This window comes from Mastacembelus armatus, chromosome 17 (genome assembly GCF_900324485.2).
Source record: "Mastacembelus armatus chromosome 17, fMasArm1.2, whole genome shotgun sequence".
Lineage (NCBI taxonomy): Eukaryota > Metazoa > Chordata > Actinopteri > Synbranchiformes > Mastacembelidae > Mastacembelus > Mastacembelus armatus.
The window spans coordinates 2,527,885-2,553,515 of NC_046649.1; the positions used below are offsets into that span (position 1 = coordinate 2,527,885).

The window sequence follows — 25,631 nt, forward strand, 5'->3', positions numbered from 1 at the left end:
GCATTTACACTGGGCAGGTACAGTATTCATGTTATTGATAGTTTTAAATCGTACATTCATTAATGACTACTGAAATACATAATTATAATCTTGTTAATAATGAAAACTTAATCCTATACCAATTAGATTATTATATTCTGACCATTTACAATGGGCTCTTATACAGTTTAGTATTGCCCACAAATAAACATGTGACATGCTTGGTTGGACCAGGCCGTAGTACTTGCTAGTGACCATCAGGGGGAGATGCTGGAGTACTTTCTGTGAGAGAGTATATTAGTGAATACTGCAATAGGTGAATATTTTTAGTATAATAGCAAGTGACCCTAAAGGAATTCTTTATTGTTAGAAAAAGCATTTTACAGATGGGCCACTGTAGTTGCTTTGACCCACAGAGGGAGTTAGTAGCCACTTGTCTTTAGTTGGCATCAGAGGGTCAGAAAAGCTGTATGTGAGCAGAAGGTCGCTGGTTGTGGGGCTTGGATCTATAGTCACTGTAGCATTGTAACTATCAGTGGAAGAAAAAGGAGATCAGATCTTTTACTTAAGTACAAAAGGATTAACGAGATAAAAACCCAAACATAAAAACCCAAACACCACTCATTTTCAGAATAATGTATAATATTTACGACGACTGAATGATTTAGAATGCTGGAGCTAAAGTGGATGACTTCATGGACTAATGAGTCGTTTGTGACTGTCCCTGTGAACCAAAACGCTTGTCTTAACCAGTAATAATATGTCATTATGAATCAGTTGACTTTATTTTTTATTATTAATACTATTACTAATATTAATGTACTTGCACGGCCACCCTACTCCTACAGCAGCAGTGGAAAAGGCACTGGGTTCCTTACAATGAAGCGTCCCTCCCCCTCCCTCCAACAGCAGCAGCCCGAAGGCTGCACTGACATGAAACCGGACTTGAGGGCAACATGAACGGGCTTGAGCTCAGTGAGCTCCCGGACGACTCGGAGCAGCTCGGGTCCTACGTGAACAGCCTAAGACAAAGAGCGCTAAAGGCCACCGAGCTGTCCGCTGTCGGGACGTTCTCCGACGGCTTTCTCATCAAGTTCCTGCGGGCAAGAGACTTCGACGTGGACCTGTCTCTAAAGGTGAACCAGGAAAAGCTAATCACTGCAACAAACTGAAAGCACACAAGAATTGAGTTTGTATTTGAGATATAAAAGTCTCTTTGTAGTGACAGAAGAAGTAGCCTACTTTTTTGCATGGTGTCAGATTGTCCTCACAGAGCGGCATGGAGCAGTTGAAGGTATGGAAGTTGATTTGGATGGATGCACTTGGTTAGAATCACTGTGCTGGCACAGGGAGTACCTGCTGGGGCCTGGACACTACATTTGATAAGAAAAGTGTTACAAGTTGGGAGTCCTCTTTCAGCAGGCTCTAATGAAAAGTTTAGGTTAAGTTAAAAAAACGAGTAGTTTTCTTTGGGGCTAAATAATGAGATTGTGTTTTGCAGAGGTGTACAGTGGTTATCACCATCGCCTAACACCAAGAAGGTTCTAGGTTGGACCCTGGAAGCTCAATGGGGTCCTTCTGTTAAGTTTACATGTTCTGCGTGGGTCTTCTCTTTCCACAGTCCAAACACATGCAGGTTAGGTTAGTTATTGACTTTATAACCCATAGGTGTGAACCTGCGTCTATGTCTCAGCCCTGTGATAGACAGCTGATCTGGCCTCTCACCCAGTATCAGCTGGGACTGGCTCCAGCCCCCTCTGTCCTGTACAAGATAAGTGGAAGAGGTAATGGACTAATGGCTTTGCTGGCCAGATTATGGCTGTTCTTTTTATTAATATCTTACATCTTACATATAACCCATCTTTACAGAAAATTGTAGTTAACATACCATTTTAACCAAAGTGATAGATGACCCCTTACTGATTACTTGAAATTGGGCTAAATTTAAATTGTACTACTACTGAATATGTGAACAAAAAGTACAGTACTTACTGTACTTTCCTGGTTTGATTGCAAAGACAGTGAACCTCTTAATATACTCTGAATCCCATGTTGATTATTTTAAAGATAAGATTTCTCGAACATAATGTTCAGTAAAAGCTCTATATAATGGAATTCCTTGCTGCACAAAAAGTCCATTGTTGCTCGTAAACACAGGGTGGCCACTGATACTACAGGGTAACATGATCTAATGTGTTTGGTTAAGAGCTTTAGCTGCTAACACATACATTTTTTTAAATCTCATCCGTTGATGACTTTTTTTAACTATTCTTGACTGATTTGTGATCAAGCAGCACAGATTGACGAATTGAACCAATATACTTAAAACTCTTGTTTAGGTGAAGACAAATACTGCATTTAATTATATGCTTGTTTGCTGCCTCCGTGCACTCTCATCTGCTTTGACACTGACTAATATGAACCAAAAGCAGATTGTGTGTGGAGTCATATAAAACCACCCAGCTCAGACAAACACAAGGGAACGTTTGGCCTAATTGGCCGGTAGTTGGTTGAGTTACTTCACAAATTAGTCTCTGAAAAGAGTCAAGCAGGGGATGTTTATAGTAGTAACATACAGTACTATATTCCTATAAGGGTGTCCAGGGTCCTGTGTACACAGTGCTGAATTGACAGTGACTTTTTCAGTATTGTTACAGTATTATTACTACAGCATTCCTAAAGATTAACTGTAAAATTAGTGTAGTTTTTATTTGGTAGTTGTCAGTGTTAAATGAGTGATTACTTGAAGAATTGTCACTTGGGATCTCTGAGCTTAACAGAAAGACTGAATCATTATCTTCATTTAAAAAGCAGTTGGAGCTCAGCCAAGTAGGTCAAGGCACTGGACCTCTGTCACACATACCCAAAGAGACAAACAACAAAACTACCAATGGTTCATTGAATTTGTTTTTACAGCAGTATGTAAACTGCATTCAGAAAGTATTCAGACCCCCTTCACTTTTTTCAGTTTTGTTATGTTTCAGCCTGATACAATTGTTTAAATTCATTTTGTCATGAGCTGCGGTGGTGTCAGAGTGGAAGTATGGAGAGAACAAGAGGCAGTAGGACCCAAATGCAGACCACAAAAGGTTTTATTCCTCCAGGGCAAACAATCATACAACTAAGGGAACCGGGTGAGACGGTAAACTGAGGGAAGACCAGGTAGGACGGTCGTTATAAAAAAACTCACTTCCTAACAAACATCAACAATAACTGTAACTCATGTCAACCACTGCTTCGCCAGAGAACAAAGGAAAGAGGGAGGTATAAATAGGGAAAACACAAAAGGTGATTAAATCCAGTTGAAAGGGATAAACAATAAACCACAGGTGGAACTAATGACCACAAATTGCAAACGTGAAGCTGCCGGAGACCAGTGCACAGGTGAAAGGAAGTCTCTAAACAATAAAGGTCCCCGGCAGGAAGTCCCAAACAGGGACTCATGACACATTTTTTCATTAATCTACACTCAGTGCCACGTAATGACAAAATGAAAACAGAATTTTAGGAATGTTTGTTAACATATTAAAAAGGAAAAACATTTGCATAAGTATTCTGTACCCAGGACTTAGTTGAAACACTTTTGGCAGCAATTACAGCCTTGAGTCTTTTTGGGTATGACGCAACAAGCTTTGCACACCTGGACTGGGGGATTTTCTGCCATTCTTCTTTGCAAATCCTCTCAAGTTCGGTCAGGTTGGATGGGGACCGTCAGTGGACGCCATTTTCAGGTCTCTCCAGAGATGTTCGACAGAGTTTAAGTCAGGGCTCTGGCTGACCCAGTCTAGGACATTCAGAGTTGTCCTGAAGCCACCTCTGTGTTGTCTTGGCTCTGTGCTTAGGGTCATTGTCATGTTGGAAGGTGGACCTTCGGCCCAGTCTGAGGTCCTGAGTGCTGAGGAACAGGTTGACAATATCTCTGTACTTTGTTCCATTCAGCTTTCCTTCAACCCTAACCAGTCTGTCAGTCCCTGTTGCTGAAATGGTATTGGGATGGTACTGGGCAGCTGACGAGAAGTGTCTGGTTTCCTCCAGACATAAAGTTTAGAATTGAGGCCAAACAGTTTAATCAGAATCTTGTTCCTCACAGTCTGATAGTCCTTCAGATGCTTCTTTGCAAACTTCAAGCAGCTTTAATGTGTTTTGATGGTTATCCTTCTGAAACTTCGTCCCGTCTCCACACAGGATCTCTGGAGCTCAATCAAAGTGACCATCAGGTTCTTGGTCCACTCTCTTACTAAGGCCCTTCTCCTATGATTGCTCAGTTTGGCAGGGCGACCAGCTCTTGGAAGAGTCCTGGTTATGCCAAACTTCTTCCATCTGAGTGTTATTGAGGCCACTGTGCTCCTGGGAAGCTTCAGTGCAGCAGGTTTTTTTTTATTGTAGCCTTCCCCAGCTCTGTGCCTGTCAACAATCCTGTCTCTGAGCTCTGCAGGCAGTTCCTTTGACCTCATGGCTTGGTTTTTGCTCTGAAATACATTACCAGCTGTGAGGCCTTCTATAGAGAGGTGGGTGTCTTTCCAAATCATGTCCAGTCAATTTGATTTACCACATGTGGACTCCAGTCAAGGTGTAGAAACATCTCAGCAAAGATCAAGAGAAAGCGGAAGTACTTGAGCTAATTTTCATGTGTTTCATGTGACGTGTTTCATGTGGTTGCAAAGGGCCTGAATACTTATGTAAATGTGATAATTTAGTTTTTTCTTTTTAATAAATTTACAAACATTCCTAAAATGTCCCTGAACATGTTGTGTGTCCTGTGCAGCTCTTACTGAATTATCAGCGGTGGCGGAGGGAGAGTCCTGAGATCAGCAGCTGTCTGTCTCCCTCCTCGGTGCTTGGCCTCCTCAATGCATCGTACCACACTGTTCTCCCACAGCGGGACCACACTGGCAGCAGGGTGCTCATCTACAGGATAGGTCAGTATAAATGTTTGTGTGCCTGAAAGGTCGCTGATAACAGGCAACCATTAAAATCACTGATATGGATTTTCTCCTCAACAACAGCATTTAATACTGAATAAAACAATTTTTTGCATTACTTATAGCCATGCCCATAAATGTACATGTCCCTGTTAATATTTGGGAAATATTGGCCATTTTTTGACAATATCAGTGATCATACAGAAAGTCTTTCTTTCATTTAGAGATAATGGTGAGATGAATGCATTTATCTTCACATTTATCTCACATGACACTGTTCATTGTTTGCATACCTTTAGTTCTCATTAGTGTGTATTGTTTTGTCTTTTTTACTACCATCTGTTTTATATAATTTCTTTGACTGCTTGCAGTGATTGCAGTGTGCTAAGTCTTTAGCACAGTTGCAGTCATTTGATTAAAAGTTAATATAGAAACTGTTGGCTATTGCTGGGCAAACACTGACTGCAGTCCTTGTGAGTTATAGTAACGTGTCTATCTGTCTGTCTGTCTGCAGGGCAGTGGAGCCCCAAAGACTGGTCAGCCTTCCAGGTGTTCAGAGTTAGCCTTATGACATCAGAGATCATCGTCATGGAGACAGAGACTCAGAGGAGTGGTCTGAAGGCCATATTTGACCTGCAGGGGTGGAGTTTAGGCCATGCTTTGCAGATTACCCCTACGCTCGCCAGAAAGATATCCTCTGTGCTTTCGGTAGGCCTAAGATCATACTGCTGATTATGTGGAATTCACTGTGAATACATGTTCTACTGATGGGTCTTCTTCCACAGTAACATGCAGATGACACCCAACAACAAGTGAAAACTTGGATAACTAGCTACATTTCACCAGTGTTACACCATAGCACTGTGGGACCTAAGTGATTTTCTCACTAGATTTTGATTAGACTTTTAAAATTCATTTAGCAACGTTTTTTAAAAAAGCAAATACCAACAAATGTTACAGCTTTTTAGGCAGATTGACTCCTGCAGTAACTGTGGTTGCATGTGGGGGCAGGCTACAGCACATTCAGTCAAGTAGTCATCAGTCAGCAACATGCATGACTTAGTTTTAAGTGAGCCTCACCAACTAAAAAATATGCAAATTAACATGTCATCACATAGCAACGTCTGGTGACTATTCAGGCAGTAACAAGTGATGGATCTCATAAAACTATTATTAGCTGTTCCAAGTTTCATGGACTATATGTTTACACCTTTGTGTGTGTGCAGGTCCCCACCATGTGAAATTCACAAGATTAGAGTAATGACTTGGTTTAACGTTAGGGTAAGGTTAGCTTTAGGTTAAGTCTCCAGGAATTGTGAAATTGTAAGTCCACACAAGGACTGAAAACAAACGTGTGTGTGTATGTGTGTGTTGGCATTCCTATTTAAGAGTGGACAATGGTGCAGTTACACACCTGCAAAGTGGGGACCCTGGTGCCAGCATGGGACAATTTTAGGTCTTGCACATACTTTAAATCATACTAAAGTCATATCTAAAGTGCTCTGCTGAAATATTTTCATTTTTGTCAAGAGGGGACCTGTAAGTGTGCGAGTGTTAACACTCCACCACCGCAGTGGCCCTGCTGCCTCAGGGAGGCAGATAGATCAATTACAGAAACTGAGGTATTAACAAAAATGATCATCTAAAGTGATTATAATAAAAAATTGTTAGTAATATTATATTTGTGTTTTAAATATTTCAAGAATATGACAAAATCCAACCATCAACAAAACTTGTTTAAACAAACCATGTTTACAACTTCCAAAGTCAATAAAAGTAAATAGTCACTAAATTAATAATAAATAAAAAAGTCAGTAAATAATATAAAGTCAGTGTTCATTAGGACATTTAGGACTTGTTTTTTTTTTTACACATATTGATAATACAAAACTTAATTGTGGAACATTTTATGTAAATGGTGGATAAAGTTTTGTGACAAGAATGTCCATTGTAGGACTGTATTGAATGATAAGAGTCCCCTGTTTGCTGAGAAATAATGACACATCCCCAGATAGATATTATGGAATGATAATCGCATTTGACTGTTTAAACATGAGAAGACAGCAGAAGCCCAATGAACATCAGTAACATCACCATCATATTTCACATATTTAACATACATACAAGGCTTAGAACTTAGCAAAGTTTCAAATAGTTTTACATTTTATTGCTTAAAGTTTTGGTGAAATCAGGATCTGCTGCTTAAACTATAAATGCTGCATTTTCCAAAATCTTGGATTTCACAGCTTAATTCTGGACTTTTCACAGATGACGGTAGACTACTAAGGGTTAACAGAAGACAGTGCACTGCAGCAGTTTTCAGTACTGACTGATACTAATTTCAATCAATTTATTTCAATTTATTTATTTGTATAGCGCCAAATCACAATACAGATCATCTCAAGGCACTTTACAAAAACTAAAACTAAAAACCCAACAATTCCCTTATGAGCAAGCACTTGGCGACAGTGCAGAGGAAAAAACTCCCTTTAACGGAAGAAAAAAACCTCCAGCAGAACCGGGCTCAGTTTGGGCGGCCATCTGCCTCGACCGGTTGGGGTGAGTGGATAGAGCAGAGAGAAAAGAACAGCAACAATAAACAACAAATAGACACTGCAAGTTGGTGGGGCCAGTAACTGCACATCAGCGATAAACAGCTCCAGGACCAGGGACACCTGCAGAAGGTACAGAGAGAGAGAGAGAGAGAGAGGGAGGGAGAGAGCACAAACTAGGGGAGAGAGAGAGCACAAGGTTAGTAACATTCAATGGTGGAATATACATGAGGTGGGAGAGAAGAGGGGGGGGTTAGGGTAGGGGAGCTCAGTGCACCGATGGTCCTCGGGCAGTCTAGGCCTATAGCAGCATAACTAACTAAGGGATGGTTCAGGGTTGCCTGAAGCCAGCCCTAACTATATGCTTTGTCAAAGAGGAAGGTTTTAAGTCTAGCCTTAAAAGTACAGAGAGTGTCTGCCTCCTGAACCCAGGCTGAGAGCTGGTTCCACAGGAGAGGAGCTTGATAGCTAAAGGCTCTGCCTCCCATTCTGCTTTTGAGAACTCTGGGAACCACAAGTAGGCCTGCACTCTGAGAGCGAAGTGGTCTATTGGGATAATATGGTACTATGAGGTCTTTAAGGTATGAAGGAGCTTGATTATGAAGGGATTTGTATGTGAGAAGAAGGATTTTAAATTCTATTCTATATTTTACAGGGAGCCAATGAAGAGAAGCCAATATAGGAGAAATATGATCTCTCTTGCTAGTTCCTGTCAGGACTCTGGCTGCGGCATTCTGGATTAATTGGAGGCTTTTTATTAAGATATTAGGACATCCAGATAGTAATGAGTTACAGTAATCTAGCCTTGAGGAAACAAATGCATGGACTAGTTTTTCTGCATCATTTTGAGACAGGATGTTCCTAATTTTGGAAATGTTGCCCAGGTGAAAGAATGCAGTTCTAGAAATTTGTTTTATGTGTGAGTTAAAGGACATGTCCTGGTCAAAAATAACTCCAAGGTTTTTTACAGTAGTGCTGGAGGCCAGGGCTATGCCATCTAGAGTAGCTATAATTTTAGAAAAGTTATTTCTGAGATTTTTAGGCCCAAATATAATGACTTCTGTTTTCTCCGAGTTTAAAAGTAAAAAGTTACTGGTCATCCAGGCCTTTATGTCAGTTAGACAGGCTTGAAGTCTGGTTAACTGGTTTGTGTTAACAGGTTTAATAGATAGATATAACTGAGTGTCATCCGCATAGCAGTGGTAATTAATAGAGTGCTTCCTAATGATATATCCTAAAGGAAGCATGTACAGGGTGAACAGAATCGGTCCTAGCACAGAACCTTGTGGAACTCCATAACTAACTTTTGTTCGTGTGGAAGGTTCATCATGGACATGAACAAACTGGAATCTGTCCGATAAATAGGATTGGAACCACTTTAACGCTGTTCCTCTGATACCAATCACATGCTCCAGTCTCTGTAATAAGATGTTGTGGTCAATGGTGTCGAATGCTGCACTAAGGTCTAGGAGGACAAGTATCGAAACAAGTCCATTATCTGAGGCTAAGAGAAGATCGTTGGTAACTTTCAACAGTGCTGTTTCTGTACTATGATGTGCTCTAAATCCTGATTGAAAATCTTCAAATAGTTCATTCCTGTGTAAGTGGTCTGATAGCTGCTTAGCAACAGCTTTTTCTAGGATTTTAGAAATAAATGGCAGGTTGGATATTGGTCTATAATTAGCCAAGACTCCTGGATCAAGACTAGGCTTTTTGAGTAAAGGTTTGATTACTGCAGTCTTAAAGGCCTGTGGTACGTAGCCTGATACTAGAGATAAATTTACCAAGTCCAATAAAGATGAGTTCATTAATGGCAGGGTGCCTTTAAGCAGTCTAGTCGGGATGGGGTCCAAGAGACACGTTGATGATTTCGATGAAGCAACTACTGATGTAAATTCAGAGAGATCTATAGGAGAGAAGCAGTCTAAACATAACTGAGGTCCTACAGATGATTCAAGAGCTACTGTAGTAAAAGATTCATTTATTGCAGGTATAGGAAGCATCTGCTGAATTTTATCTCTAATAGTTGTGATTTTATTTGTAAAGAAACTCATAAATTCATCACTGCTGAGAGCTAAGGGAACACTGGGCTCAACGGAGCTGTGACTTTTTGTCAGCCTGGCTACAGTGCTGAAAAGAAACCTGGGATTGTTCTTATTTTCCTCTATTAGTGATGAATAGTATGCAGTTCTGGCTTTACAGAGAGCTTTTTTATATGTTAGTAGACTGTTTTTCCAGGCTAGAAAAATTTCCTCTAAGTCTGTGGAACGCCACTTCCTTTCCAGCCTTCGTGATGCCTGCTTTAAGGTACGAACATGTAAATTATACCATGGGGCTAGTCTTCTCTGAATCACTAACTTCTTTTTCAGAGGGGCTACAGAATCAAGCGTTTCACGCAGTGAGGTTACAGCGCTGTCAACAACATGATCAATTTGGTAGGGAGTGGGATTGAAGCAGCTGCCCTCCACTATGTTTATACTTGGCATAGATGCAAATAAAGATGGAATAATTTTCTTAAATTTATTAACAGCGTTGTCAGATAAACATCTGCTGTAGTGGAATTTTCTTCCAGACGCTGCATGATCCATCATTTTATATTCGAAAGTTATTAAAGAATGATCTGACAAAACAGGATTTGGGGGAAAAATTATTAGATGTTCAATTTCGATGCCATAGGTCAGAACAAGATCAAGGGTGTGATTAAAACAGTGGGTGGGTTTATTAACGTTTTGAATGAAACCAATTGAATCTAATATAGAATTAAATGCAATGCTGAGGCTGTTATTTTCAACATCTACATGAATGTTAAAATCTCCCACTATAATGACTTTATCTGATCTAAGCACTAAATCAGACAGGAAGTCAGGGAATTCAGTTAAAAACTCTGAGTAAGGGACAGGTGGACGGTACAAAATGACAAGTAGAACTGGTTTTTGTGTTTTCCAGTTTGTATGTGAGAGACTAAGAGTGAGGCTCTCAAATGAGTTATAACTGTTCTGAGGATGAAAGTTTAATAATAAGTTTGAGTGGAAGATTGCAGCTACTCCTCCACCTCGACCTGTGCTTCGAGGAACATGATAATTTTTATGACTGAGGGGGGTTGATTCATTCAGACTGACATATTCATCCTGCTGTAACCAGGTTTCAGTAAGATAAAGTAGGTCAATTTGGTGATCAGTTATCAAATCATTTACTAACAAAGATTTAGAAGAAAGGGACCTAATATTTAATAATCCACATTTGACAGTTCTGTTTTTCTGTTCAATAAGAGGAGTGGTCTTAATTTTTATTAAGTTTTTATGAATAACTCGTCTTCTGTTAACTTCTGATTTGTTTGATTTATATGTTCGAGGGGCAGACACAGTCTCTATGTGGTTTGAAGGTGGCGGCTCTAAGGAAACTGCAGAGAAGCGTTTTAGACTGAGTCTCTGCATCCCGGTCCCCACCCTGGATTGTCAGGCTTTAGGTCGGCTAAGAAACTCGGCCAAATTCCTAGAGATGAGAGCTGCACCATTTCAACCTTTGTCGTTTTACAATCCAGCCAGTGTATTAGCAAAAAGTCAACCTCAAGCTTTGTGCTTAGGTGTCCTTAAACTTTTTCATTCTTGGCACATGTGTAATAAAATAAATAATTAATTAGATTGTAATAGCTTAATTTATAAGTTTTCGGCTCAATCACAGTGTGTAAATGTCACTAAATATTAGCACAAAATTCACACTCCACAATGGATCAATTACAGAAATGTAAAAACAAAAAATGGTAATCTAAAGTGATCAGTCTAATAATATATATTGATGTTGTTGTATTTGTGTTTTAAAAGATTTAAATAATGCAACAAACTCCAACAATAAATGATATGATCGTTTTAATATACCATGTTTAAACCTTCTAAAGTAAATAAGGCCACAGCATCCATTCGGATATTGGATATTGACATTATAAAATTAGGCTAAGAACAGTAACTGTAAGTATAACAATAAATGTCTAGTTCTAAAAATCATTCTAACACAAGAGGATGGCAGTGACTCTAGATAAGATGGAGGGTTAACAGTTCACTTATTGTTCTATTCTAAATTCAAATTAATAATAATTTACAAAATACATTTCATTAATATGCACATTTTCATTGATTGCAGTGTGACAGAAGTCCACTTTTAGATGGAGTGTAATGACATGGTGCGCTGTTAGATAGCATGAAGTGATGTTCACATTCCAGCAAGGGTGCTGTTACAACCCAATATAGTCTAGGGGAAGTTTTGGGGAGTAACATACGTTTCCAGGCACGGGAATGTAATCAGGTATTTATTTACAGGGTACGAACCTACGATTCTTACAAAAAATACAAGTAGGAAAATGGTGTGACACTGGAGTAAAACACTATTTTAACAGCAATAAATAACAAAGACCCAAAGAAGAAAACAGAAACAACCCCAAAACTCCAGGTCTAAACCAATACAGTCAACTTATAAAGTAACAAAGGGAGAGCTAGGAGGTTGACTAGACCAGCCTGCTATATAACATTAACAGCGCTAAGAAATGTTACAAAAACACAGATAACACAATCCCACAACAGGGGTAACAAACTAGAACCGCCACGCGGTGTACAAACCTATTTAATCTAACACAGAAGTCTGAGGAAGAGTCACAACATCAAGGGTGAAACTGACCACGGACAAAGGCACAGTTTCCCCCTGAGCAGTGAACTCTCCGAGCTCTAAATGCGCGATGGGCTGAGGGGTGAATCGCTGATTGGTGGAAGGCTGAAGCGGTGGGCCAATCAGGCGAAGAGGCGCGGTCCATGGTTGATCTTCTTGCAGCTGCTGTTTCGCAACCCCGTCGGCCAATGACAATCCCGAACAGCTGCACCTATCAGTCGGAGGTGTATTTCAGGAATCCCAATCATCCTCTTCGTGGCGCACTCAGACAGAGCACAAGAAAACAGTACGGGGGGGGGGCGAGAACCAAGAAGGCCTGGGGCCGTAACACCCCTCCCCTTAAAATTTTTGCACAATCCATATGCAACTCATGCACAAAAGTTTATCAACAAGAATAACATTATTTTGTCTATACCAAACAAAATTTTTGTTACTCACATCTAGATAAGGCATCCGCTAGTAAATTTTCGGAGCCCTTTTTATGGCGGATTTCTAGATGGTAGTCTTGGACTGTAAGAGCCCATCGCATTAGTCGCTGGTTGTGGTTGTACATTCGGGCGAGGAACACGAGTGGGTTATGGTCGGTGTAAACCAGGATAGGAAGGTGACTGGATCCAACATATACATCAAAATGCTGTAGAGCTAATATTAATGCTAAAGTTTCTTTCTCAACAGTTGAATACCGAGTTTGGTATTTGTTAAACTTTCGAGAAAAGTAACTAACCGGGTGTTCAATGCCCTCCAAATCGTCCTGGAGTAGAACGGCTCCAGCCCCAACATCACTGGCATCAATGTCGAGCCTAAAGGGTTTAGAGTGGTCAGGGGATTGTAACACAGGTGAATGACATAACAGAGCCTTTAGACATTCAAAAGCACTTTGACAGTCAGGGGTCCATTCAAACCTTTCTTTTGGGCTAAGCAGACTAGTTAGGGGTTGAGCAACTGTCGCAAAGTTTCGACAGAAAGCACGGTAATAGCCTGCCATTCCTAAAAATCTACGTAGCATTCGCCGTGTGGTGGGCACAGGAAAATTTACTATAGCGTGAATCTTCTCTAGGACAGGGCGCACCTGTCCTTGGCCAACTTCCCTACCTAGGTAACGTACCGTGGCTTGGCCAAATTCACACTTGGCAAGGTTTAGCGTCAACGACGCCTGTGCGAGTCGCTCGAAAACCTTGCATAACACATTCACATGTTCTGGCCAGTTTTGTGTGTACACAACAACGTCATCCAAGTAAACACTACATTCTTCAACATCGTGTAAGACGATGTTCATTAGCCGCTGAAAAGTGGCAGGGGCGTTACACAAGCCGAACGCCATGACTGTATATTGCAACAAACAGTCAGGCGTAACAAAGGCAGCTATTTCAGAGGCACGTTCAGTTAACGGGACTTGCCAGTATCCCCTTTAACAAATCTAGTCTAGATACGAACCTGGCAGAACCAACATTATCCACGCAATCCTCCATGCGAGGAAGTGGATATGAATCAGGGACAGTAATGTGATTTACCTTGCGGAAGTCGGTGATGAATCGCGGGGTACCGTCAGATTTGGCCTCCACCAAACAAGGTGAACTCCACGCGCTGTGACTAGGGATAGCAAAACCATGTCGTAACAAGTAATCCGTTTCAGATTTCATTACTGCACGTTTAACGAGGTTTACCCGGTATGGATGCTGTTTTATTGGCCTAGCATCTCCAACATCTATGTCATGTGTTAAGACGTTGGTGCGAGTGGGTACATCATTAAACAAACAAGGGAAATCTTTCACAAGCTGTTTTATGTCAGCTTGTTGCTCTGGGTTCAAATGAGTCAATCGTTTAGAATAACTCTTTAACTCCTCGGAGTTTGTTAGTCTACCGGTTTGACGTACCGTAGGGTATGTTTCATGTTCCCTGTCCTCAGGATCATCTGGGTCAACATTGTGCACGATGACTACGGCACTAGTATGTGCTGTAACTGATTGAGGAATGTCAGCATTGGCGGACCCTCGGGAGAAATATCGCTTTAACATGTTTACATGGCAAACTCTCTTTTTCCGACGGCGATCGGGCGTGTGAATCAAATAATCCGTGTCGCTAAGTTTATTATCAATCGTATATGGACCAGTGAAGCGGGCATTTAGGGAGGAGCCCGTTTGCGGTAGTAATACCAAAACCTGATCCCCAACAGTAAACTGTCGGTGTATTGCGGTTTGGTCATGGTGGCGTTTCATGACAGTTTGGGTATGTTCTAAAGTCTCTTTGGCAAGCTGGTTTGCAGTATGCAACCGCTCCCTAAATTTGCTCACGTAACTTAACACGTTACATGCTGGTACATTCGCATTCAGTATAGTCTCTTTGACAGCCTTCAGCGGACTGCGCGGAGTATGTGCAAACACTAGCTCATAGGGACTAAATCCTAATGATTCCTGTTTGGCATTACGTGCAGCAAATAGCACAAAAGGTAAACCCTCATCCCATTCCTTTTCCGTCTCCAAACAATACTTACGGAGCATACTTTTTACTGTCTGGTGCCACCTCTCCAGGGCACCTTGACTTTCTGGATGGTAAGCACTAGAGGTCACGTGCTGGGCCTCCAGAGTTTTCATTACCTGTTGAAAGGTTTTTGACATAAAGTTCGTTCCTTGGTCCGTTTGGATTACCTGCGGTAGTCCAAACGTTGCAAAGTATGTCATTAATGCTTTAACGACAATGGGGGCCGTAATTCGCTTTAACGGTAGGGCCTCCGGATATCTAGTAGCGGTACACATTATAGTCAGCAAATACTGATTTCCATTTCGAGTCCTAGGTAAAGGACCTACACAATCAATAATAATTTTACCAAATGGTTGTGTCACTACTGGGATTGGACAGAGTGGGGCACGGGGAATACCCTGATTGGGTTTCCCGGCCAACTGGCAAACATGACAGCTACGACAGAATTTACCTACATCTTGTTTTAACCCTGGCCAGAAAAAATGTTGCAAAATGTGATGATACGTCTTTGTAATTCCTAAATGTCCAGACCAGCAACTTTCATGGGCTAATGACAGTACCTGCTGCCTAAAGCTCTGCGGCAACACAACTTGCGTCACGTGTCCCCATTCATTATCTTTACCACCGGGCGCATACCATTTTCGCATTAGTACCTCATTTTCCAGATATAACTGAGCACGTTTGTTAGGTTGGGCTGAGTTTGACCTAGGCATATTGTCCTTCCTTTCCAATCCCTCAAAGCACTTGTATAATGTGGGATCCAGCCGTTGTAACTCGCTAAGCCGTTTGGCAGGTACAGCGGTTGTCACCTCCTCCATACCTGAAGGGGGCTCTGCCGCTACTTTCAGCTTGCAAGGGTGCTTTGGAGCTACCGGAAACTCGGTCTCGGTTTTCCCTGTCTCTGCAAATAGAGGCATGAGAAAGCTATCCTCAATGCAAATATCAGTATTGGCACGAGCTTGGGATCTGGTAACGGCACATACAGGAAATGGGGCAGACTCATTATACATTTCAGGCGTTATAGGCACATCCACTACCTCTAACGATGGTAGTACTTTTCCACCCGCTATGTCATTTCCCAATAACAAAGCTACTCCCTCTATAGGTAGTTCATCACTCACCGCTATAGGAAAGTAACCCGTCACTAGCTTAGATTTTATATAAATCGTGTGGATGGGTTTGGGGGTGTAGCCTAGTTCAATCCCCCTCAAGATGGCACTATAACCACAGGCGGAGTCTGCGGAGAAAGGCAGAACACTTGACAGTATAACAGATTGGGATCCCCCTGTGTCTCGTAACATGGTTATGGGTTTGCACTCTGAGTTTTCAGAGAGAGAGATACAACCTTCCAAGATAAACGGTTTAAAACATGGATCAACCTTGTCCTTACCGTCATGTACAACCGTGTTCTGAGTAAAACCAACGCCTTTTGCGTGGGCTCTTTTATTCGCATCACCACTCGCAGTGGCCTGTTTCTTTTTAAGGGAAGGGCAGTCAGCTATGATATGCCCGACCTGGTGACAGTAAAAGCATTGTCTTTCCGCCGGCACATTGCTCGTTAACCCAATATCGCCCAATTTGGAGATTTTTGGCAAACGAACCTTTGTAACAGGTTCAAACGTATGTTTATGAATTAGGGCAAATTCATCAGAGAGCACTGCCGCATCAGTCAATGTTTCCACTTTCTGTTCATTCAGATAAGTCACCACACGATCAGGAAGACACTGTTTAAACTCCTCCAACAACACCAGTTCCTTCAATAAATCAAAACTGTTCGCATTACACGAATGACACCATTTTTCAAACAGATTCATTTTCAGTCGTGAAAATTCTACATACGTTTGCTGTGGACTCTTCCTCAGTTTCCTAAACTTCTGGCGGTAAGCTTCAGGTACCAATTCATACGCTCGTAATATGGCAGTTTTTATCTTCCCATAGTCCAGGCTGTCTGGCAAAGGTAGAGCCGAAATAACCTCTTGGGCTTTTCCCTGCATCTTGCACTGAATAAGCACAGCCCAAATCTCTTCAGGCCAGTGCAGAGCAATAGCTAGTCTCTCAAATACCTGAAAGTACACATCTACTTCAGCTTCTCTAAACACTGGAACCAAAGTAATGTGCTTACTTACATCAAAGGTAGGTGTCGCGCTGCTGACCCGAGGGGCATCAGGGGTTTCATGCTGTGGAGCTGCCATCTGCTGGGCTACATGCGGACGTGCGTAGGACTGGCCCGCAAGTTCCAACTGTCTAATTCGCACAGCCGTGTCGGCCTCAATCTGCAGCTTCTTTACTTCCAGGTCAAATTGTAGTTGTCGGGCCCTCTCCTGGGCCTCAACCTGCATGCGGGCGAGGCGGACCTTCAGCCGCGCCTCTACCCTAGACCCGGAACCAGTCAATGATGAGGGATCGAACCGGGGCAGGGTAAATGGTGTCTTACCTGTCTCACCTTCGTCCCCATCACTGGCTGTAGCGGCTAGGGGTTCCACCCCCGCCTCTTTACCTGGCACAACAGTGCTGGCACTTGGGTCTACCTTAGTGACTTTTGGAACCACAGCAGGAAGTAGAATACCCCGCTCGGTCAGAGCTTCCACCAATAACAATTTCAGGTCGCATTTAGCGATTTGTTTGGGGAAAGGGACATCCAGTCTTGTGGCAATAAGCGCTAGATCCCCCTTTCTACATTTATCTAGTAGTTCCAGGGTAGGAGAAGCCAAAAACAACTCGGCATAATCCGTTGCCATACTAGACCGACACAGCCTCTGCTGTCCAATGGCCTGAAACACTACTGTGGGTTTTGGTTTTGGGAGGTCAAGTAGGAGTATTAAGATCCCGGACGAGCCCCCACTTATGTTACAACCCAATATAGTCTAGGGGAAGTTTTGGGGAGTAACATACGTTTCCAGGCACGGGAATGTAATCAGGTATTTATTTACAGGGTACGAACCTACGATTCTTACAAAAAATACAAGTAGGAAAATGGTGTGACACTGGAGTAAAACACTATTTTAACAGCAATAAATAACAAAGACCCAAAGAAGAAAACAGAAACAACCCCAAAACTCCAGGTCTAAACCAATACAGTCAACTTATAAAGTAACAAAGGGAGAGCTAGGAGGTTGACTAGACCAGCCTGCTATATAACATTAACAGCGCTAAGAAATGTTACAAAAACACAGATAACACAATCCCACAACAGGGGTAACAAACTAGAACCGCCACGCGGTGTACAAACCTATTTAATCTAACACAGAAGTCTGAGGAAGAGTCACAACATCAAGGGTGAAACGGACCACGGACAAAGGCACAGTTTCCCCCTGAGCAGTGAACTCTCCGAGCTCTAAATGCGCGATGGGCTGAGGGGTGAATCGCTGATTGGTGGAAGGCTGAAGCGGTGGGCCAATCAGGCGAAGAGGCGCGGTCCATGGTTGATCTTCTTGCAGCTGCTGTTTCGCAACCCCGTCGGCCAATGACAATCCCGAACAGCTGCACCTATCAGTCGGAGGTGTATTTCAGGAATCCCAATCATCCTCTTCGTGGCGCACTCAGACAGAGCACAAGAAAACAGTACGGGGGGGGGGCGAGAACCAAGAAGGCCTGGGGCCGTAACAGTGCACAGTAGAATAGTTGCAATCAATACTTTTTATTGAATTTTTTAAAAGTTTTTCTATAATTTGGGACATATAGGAGAGTCTGTGGATCTTTGGGAATTTTTATATGACATTTAAACTTAGATTTTAAGTGTTTAAAACAGCACTTACAATGAATCAATTCATCTCGTTCATTTTAAATTTAGCTTAATAATAAATTAAATGAAATTAGAAGACACATCTTCACTTGCACAGCATAACAGGAGTCCTCTCTTAGATGGTGGGTAATGAAATGGTGCCCTGTTAGCTAGCTGGAGTTTAAACTCCAGTATAGATGCACAGCTCAGTCTTTATTCTGACTTTGCTATAGTAAAGAATCATTTAAAAATGAATTCTCTGTAAAAGTTCAGTATACCACACACAGACTGTGGTGGAAACATGATTCACAGCAGAGCCTGACATTAAATATGTTTCTCCTGACTGACTATTAAGTTATGAGACTAAATACAAAAATCAAAATCGCCTTTGCACATTTGTGTAAAGGTGTTTAAATGTTTAAAACTCTAAAGTTAAATTTTTGAAAAACAGGTAGAGTGACTTGGTAACAATTCACTTTGTGTTTACACAAGCAGTTGCAGCCTGTGTGTGAGGTAGGTATCATTCAGGGCTGAAGGTCCCCTGTTGGCATTTTTTAAAAAAACTTGAAAAAAATGTTTTTCAGTCATATTGTAAAAAAAAGCTCAAAAGAAAAAATCATATATACTTTTTATATTGTTTTTTTCAATTTAACCAGAAATGTGGGTCCACTGTTGGCATGTTTCCAATAACAGTCCCTTCTTACTCAAGTAGAATTGTATGTGTATGTGTGTGTGTCTTCAACAGGACTCTTTTCCACTGAAGGTCAGAGGAATCCACTTGGTCAACGAGCCAAAGTTCTTTCGACCAGTCTTTGCCATGATTCGTCCCTTTCTGCCAGATAAGATCAAACAGAGGGTTAGCACCCCGCCTGCCTCTTAACACTGATTACCTGCACAAATAATTGTCTTTCTTCTGAGACTCTGGTCCTATTCTTTGGTTTACATACAAATACTGAGTGGGAATGCCTTTAAACCTACTTTTAAAACCAAGTTCCCTTTCCTGTCTGTAGATCCACATGCATGGCAGTGATTTCCACAACACTTTAAGTAACATCTTCCCACCAGCCATTTTACCTCCAGAATATGGAGGGGAGGGGCCTGGAATCGATGAGGCATGTTATGGCTGGACCAATCAGTTGCTTCAATCAGAGAAGCTGCTGCAGCAGATTGCCGCCCACCCGACTGCTGATATTGCCGTCACTCCTGATGATCTCAGAGAAAGTGGAGATTGAACAGAGTACTGACTGGGCACATTTGTTGGCTGTGTTAAGGGAGCTGACACCAACTAGGTTGCTTTTAAATCTTTCACCAACGACGCACCACAGGTTGCTTGTTAGCTGACTGTTCTTGTTATAATGTTTCTGACCAAAGGGTGAAGTTGCATCTCCTGGTTGAAGAACATATACAGGAAGCCAAATTCAAATCTTCTTGATTTTAACAAATTTTAAAAAATAATTAGGAAGCTTTGTGAGCACAGAAAAAAACGTACAGGTCCCATGCCACTACAGGCATGGCACTGTGGGTAACTGTAACTTGATTTTCTCTGTAAAATTCATCAGCACTTTTCTAAAGTAGTTTTTTTCCACTTTCTAGTTGTAATCTCGCTCTCGTCTTTCTAAAAACTTTCCTAGGTTGTTCAGTCATCACCTCTTCTGCTAAACTGCAATGATTAGCCTGCAAATGTCTGTGCTTGATGGGAAATGGTGCCCATTGAAGCCTGTTAAATGTACTTTGTTTGTTTAACTTGTACACAGAAAACTATTTTATGTTTAGCAACCATGTTATAACTATTGACAGTGTCTTCTTTATCAACTGCCCCTAAAACCACAAATAATTTTTACATACATTTTCTCTTAAATCACAGGTTTGGCAAACAAACTACACACCTAAATAAGAAAGTTTGAGTTGTATTCCTGTATGTAGAAAGTGGTATCACCTCATCTTTGTCTTAACCAGAACAAAATAAGTGTAATTTCTGATGTTTAACTACTTTATATGTAATTAATAAGCTTTGAATCCATGTACTTCAATTTTCTGCTAGCTGTTAGTTCAGTTCAACTGGGGCATAGAGACTGGATAGTTTACTGTGTCACATCCACTTTGAGACAAAGCTACATTATCTTTTTTAGGAATGTTACATGTCACACCAAGACATCTTTTTTTCAGGGATCTTTGTAGTTTGCAGTTAGACCTTAATTAACAAACTATTCTCCTATCGACGCCAGTGATGGTCTGCTCTGAGTAGATTTGTCTAAAAGCTACTGGACAACAACCAGAGAATTGGGTTATTGGCTGAAAAAAGTGACATGCTTTGGCCTTTCCAGTTGCCTGCTTCAAAAAAACAACCAATCTAACTGTGAAATTATGTGAACTGAATCTAAGAGCCACTGTGAGAATTCGTAGTCCACACTGCTGGGTCTAATGGACTCTTGTTTTTCCAGCAGTGTGTTTTCATGTCGTCCTAGGCAGCAAGTGCTGCAAACGATGAGCATGTACCCTGCCTTCCCTCTAACTCATCACTCCAGCCACACTTCATTCTTATCAACCAGCAAACCAGGGTTTTCATTTTGTACTGTTTGAAGGATTACTTAAATGTTTTCATGATTTTATATAATTTATGTTGTGAAATTATGATGTTTTAATGACAAAATTGATATTTTCATTGAAGGGTTTCATCAGTAATATCTGATATGTACATGTAGCTAGTGATTGTTTCCATTTTAGGCTATGTTGCGACCAATATTATACACATATCCGACATACCCAGCTATTGTAAAAATTATTAATTGATGGTATACAATATTTATAATTACTTCATATTATTATATTTATTATTAATTCATATATTTTATGATTATTACTTGCTGAAACATCAAGAATAGGTTTATAATAACAGAAAATGTATATATTTGTAAATATGACCCTTTTATTGATACTTTAAAGTTACATAAAGGAAAAGCTAACACAAAATATGAAGTTATGATATTCTCATGTTACACATTTTGTTTTGTTGTAACTATTCAGACTAGTCTGGCTTATTTTCAAAACTGGAATGATTTTGTCAAAGGTTGAAGCAAAGATCTAGCCATATATTCTTCTTTTGTTTCTAAATAATTAGACGGGTATAATGGGTCAATGAAGTAAAGGGCTCAGAACATTGTTACTAAATGGCATGTTAGTGTAGTTGATTGTGTCTCTGCATGTGCAGGCTCCTGTGTATTTCCCTGTGTGATTCAAGTAGAGTGCTGTAAATGCAGAATGAGTCATCCAGAGCACTGGTGTTTTTCCAACTGCATATCAGCAGAGAATTGTCATAGGTACAGTTGTTGTATGCGTGACTCCCACAGGCCTGTTGCCCTGGTTGTGCCTGCTTTAGGAAGCTGGGCTGGGCCTGGTTGGTATAGAGATGAGAGACTGCTGGGGACTGCTGTTGGTTGTGTCATATGGTGACCCATAGAAGATATATGCTATGGAGGAGGAAGAGCTCGATGTACATACAAACATGTGCCTTAGATGTCAAATTTCATTTAAACTGATTCTAATTAGCTATCATGTTGTAAATAGAGATTAAAATCAGACAGCAGTTGAAAAATGGTCAAGCACAAAATACTCAGTTCATTGTTAGTGCCAGTTATTTCAAAAAGAACCTTCTGTAACATTTCTACAAAATGGATTCTATCATACATTTCTTCCCTCTGTCTTTTACACTGTCCAGACCTTTGATCAGTGTTTGCACATCAGCAAACAACTCTATCAGCTCTGTTCAGTCTAGTAAATATTATCTCATATAAATCATTGCAAAACCCAAATGTCTGCGAACTTTCCACAGTGGACGTACAAGCATGTTTCAACTTTAAGTATATATTGTGTATACCAAGACAGATATGCAGTATAAACCTTTTTCATGACAGATCTCAACAGATACATATGTCTTTGTGTCACACAGATTGCAAACCATGCAAACCTCATGACCTCTGCATGGCTATTGTCAAGTCAATTTATTACTGGACTGTGTCGAAATCCTGCTGAAACTGGGACAGCAAAAAAAAAGCCTGTTTTTTCAAACAGCACTAGATTAATCAGGGAATGTCATCCTGATTACATTTACTGATTAAGAAGATAGTGAAAATACACATTTCTTCAACAGAATACTGCAGCTGTGGACTGTATGCAGAGAGAAATTTACCCTAACTCATTTAGACTTTGGCACCATTCACAGACATTGTGGTTTATACTTTTCCAGACTTCCTGACTTACTTCAATTGCAATTGTAATGCATTTCAAATCATCTCTCCACTAACTTCCACTTCAGGGACATTATGCCACCTTCCACATAAGCAACTCAAATGTTCAGTTTTTGAACAGTGTGATGAGCATGTGCAGACCCAGGGAAAAATGTGATCAATTCACATAACATAAACTCATGTTCATTTGAGATACTTCACATGTTTGCATGTTAAACAATAATTTCATGGTTGTTACTGTTTGTTGAAGTAAGACCAATTGACTTGATGAGATATTCAAATTAATAAATACTTTCCTGTGTCCTCCTTTTCACACTGCTCCTTCTAATACACTCAGTCTCCTTCGGTGTACACTGAAATACGTGATACACCAAATACTCTTCATTTTAATACAACTGGGCTAATTCAGAGCTCCCACATTCCTTTATACCCCTTCATTGCATACAATACATTTGCAGCATTACTCATCATATGTAAGGTTGACAGCAGGGCCCTTTAAAGCAGCTCTGAGCAATTCAATCATAGTGTAGTATTGACTTTTGAATTCACCACTGAAAAAACAGGTTAATCTGTTGTTTTTGAGTTATTAATCATTTATCCAAAACCCCAACTAGTCCACTGAATCCTCCTTGCTGATGGAACAGACTAAATGTTATAGGCACTTAATCATAAACTACCAGGGATTAGGAGCACAGCAGAAACTTCACTAAATTAATCTACCAATCCCATAGTGATGAAATTGTTTGTCTTATATTTATGAGGACTATCTAAACTTGGATAGCTGACTTGTCTTTCCCAAAGCCTTAATATGAAGAAAGGGTTCTGTATTAGCAACTGTAGTTATAGTTGACTTTCACTGTATACAGTTAGTAGTCTCTCTGTTACCCTGCTGTCTGCACCCTCTCTGTCAGTAGCTGAATTCATGAAAGGGCCTATGGTCCTTTATACCCTAAATAGACTCCAGATTTTTGACTAGCTGTGATTAATTACAATTCAGTTCAATCTGTATAGCACCAAATCATTATAATATTTATCTCAAGACACTCTACATAAAAACCCAACAACAAATCCCTTATGAGCAGCACTTGGCGACAGTGGAGAGGAAAAACACCCTTTAACAGAAGAAAAAACCTCCAGCAGAACCAGGCTCAGTTTGGGCGGCCATCTGCCTCGACCGGTTGGGGTGAGTGGATAGAGCAGAGAGAAAAGAACAGCAGCAATAAACAACAAATAGACACTGCAGGTTGGTGGGACCAGTAACTGCACATCAGCGATATACAGCTCCAGGACCAGGGACACCTGCAGAAGGTACAGAGAGCGAGAACACAAAGTTAAAGAAATTCAATGTGGCATTACATTTACAGCTGTAATTGCTGGTATGATGCCATCAGTGCTGTTAGCACCACCTGCAATATTCCTGTATGGCAAGTAGTTATACAGTCAAGCCCGAAATTATTCATACCCCTGGCGAATTCTGACAAAGTTACTTTTATTCACATGCCACTTTTTGTTCAAATGTAAATAAAAAATGAGTAATAATTTTTTCCACAATGATGTCTCTTGTACATCATCTTATTTTCTTCTGGGAGATGCCTGTGTCATTTCTAATCAAGAAAAAACTTGCTGGTTGAATAAAAGTAACTTTAAGTCAGAATTTGTCTGGGGTATGAATAATTTTGGACTTGACTGTATTTGCTGTGAAAAAGCTCTACAAATTAACACTGGCAATATTTCCTCAGAAAATTACATCATATACAGAATAACATGGATGGAGTGTTGAGGAAGAAAAAAGAAAATCTGGCAATGCTCATCAAGCAAGTATATGCATAATATAAAGTCTATTATAGTAGTGCAGCTATTGCATATGGGTAAAGTGGGTCAGAGAAACATAAGCCATTGTTAGAGTGAGCTCTGTCAGCAGAGGGCATAAGAGAGCTGCTGGACTGAGTGAAGGTGTGCCTTGCTGCACAGTCAACTGTAGAAATCAAACATACAGCAGACACAAATGCAGATCTTATCTGCCTATCTCCTAACTTCAATTTTGTATTTCTCAGTTGAGTTGTTTGGTTCATTTGTCAATTTATGTGCAGACTTCTAGTAGTAATAAAATGGACTATTTAGACTAGCAACATCTGGTGGTGCTATAAACAACAGGAATGGAAAAAACAATTCTGTTATTAAACAACCTGTTGAGTAAAATGAGTTTAGCCCACAAAGTGATAGCTATGTGCTGCTTTTAAGCAGCCTGCTTGATCTTGATCTAGGGCAGGGGTTTCCAACCCCTGTTCCACTGGTGTGCTTGTTTTCCAACTATCCCTGCTCTACCTACTTCTAATTACCTGGATCATGTTGTGTTTAGCCAATCAGAAGCTTAACCCAATCTGTATACAGGCATCTAGATAATGTTCCCACATTTCAGGGATTTCAAGGGGATTGAAGCATCTAACTTGGACATTTTCACTTAGGGGTGTACTCACTTTTGTTGCCAGTGGTTTAGACATTAATGGCTGTGTGTTGAGTTATTTTGAGGGGACAGTAAATTTATACTGTTATACAAGCTGTACACTCACTACTTTACATTGTAGCAAAGTGTCATTTCTTCAGTGTTGTCACATGAAAAGATATAATAAATTATTTACAAAAATGTGAGGGGTGTACTCACTTCTGTGAAATACTGTATTTGTCCAAATCTGCTGAGAAGTTGTCCCTTTTCTTTATATATTTATTATCTTTGTTAAACACACACACATCATGCAAATTACATTCCATTCAGGTGATTAACTACTCACTCACAAAATAGTACTCCACACAGTGATTAGGTCAATTCAAATCTCTCCTCAATCACTCAACTACTGTATATTTACACAGTGAGAACAACTGTCTCTCTCAGAGCACACCCCCTGGGACTTTGTTGTCTGTGAGCTGAGAAACTCTAAGATGTACTAGGGAGATAATCAAATGGGCCGTGCTATGCAGGATGTGTGGATGGTAATGCAAGGGTCAGAAGTGTGATGGGGGACAAATCATTTGTTGACATTTTGTGAATTTGTAAACCTCAATACCTTCAATGCAAACTAAC

The 25,631-nt window shown here is 40.6% G+C and overlaps 1 protein-coding gene across 1 annotated transcript; it reads left to right on the forward strand.

The window, feature by feature from the left end:
- Positions 1–906: 906 nt before the first annotated feature.
- ttpa (tocopherol (alpha) transfer protein) lies at positions 907–22,693 on the forward strand. Its single transcript, XM_026314517.2, has 5 exons — positions 907–1,115; positions 4,745–4,898; positions 5,416–5,609; positions 19,054–19,164; positions 19,319–22,693. Exons 1-5 carry the CDS (start codon positions 936–938, stop codon positions 19,538–19,540), a joined length of 861 nt encoding a protein of 286 aa, XP_026170302.1. The 5' UTR covers positions 907–935; the 3' UTR covers positions 19,541–22,693.
- Positions 22,694–25,631: the final 2,938 nt, after the last annotated feature.

Coding starts and splice junctions, on each gene's coding strand:
- ttpa (XM_026314517.2), top strand. CDS start 936: ATGAACGGGCTTGAGCTCAGTGAGCTCCCGGACGACTCGGAGCAGCTC. Junction 1,116..4,744: donor ACGTGGACCTGTCTCTAAAG/GTGAACCAGGAA, acceptor TGTCCTGTGCAG/CTCTTACTGAATTATCAGCG. Junction 5,610..19,053: donor AGATATCCTCTGTGCTTTCG/GTAGGCCTAAGA, acceptor TGTCTTCAACAG/GACTCTTTTCCACTGAAGGT.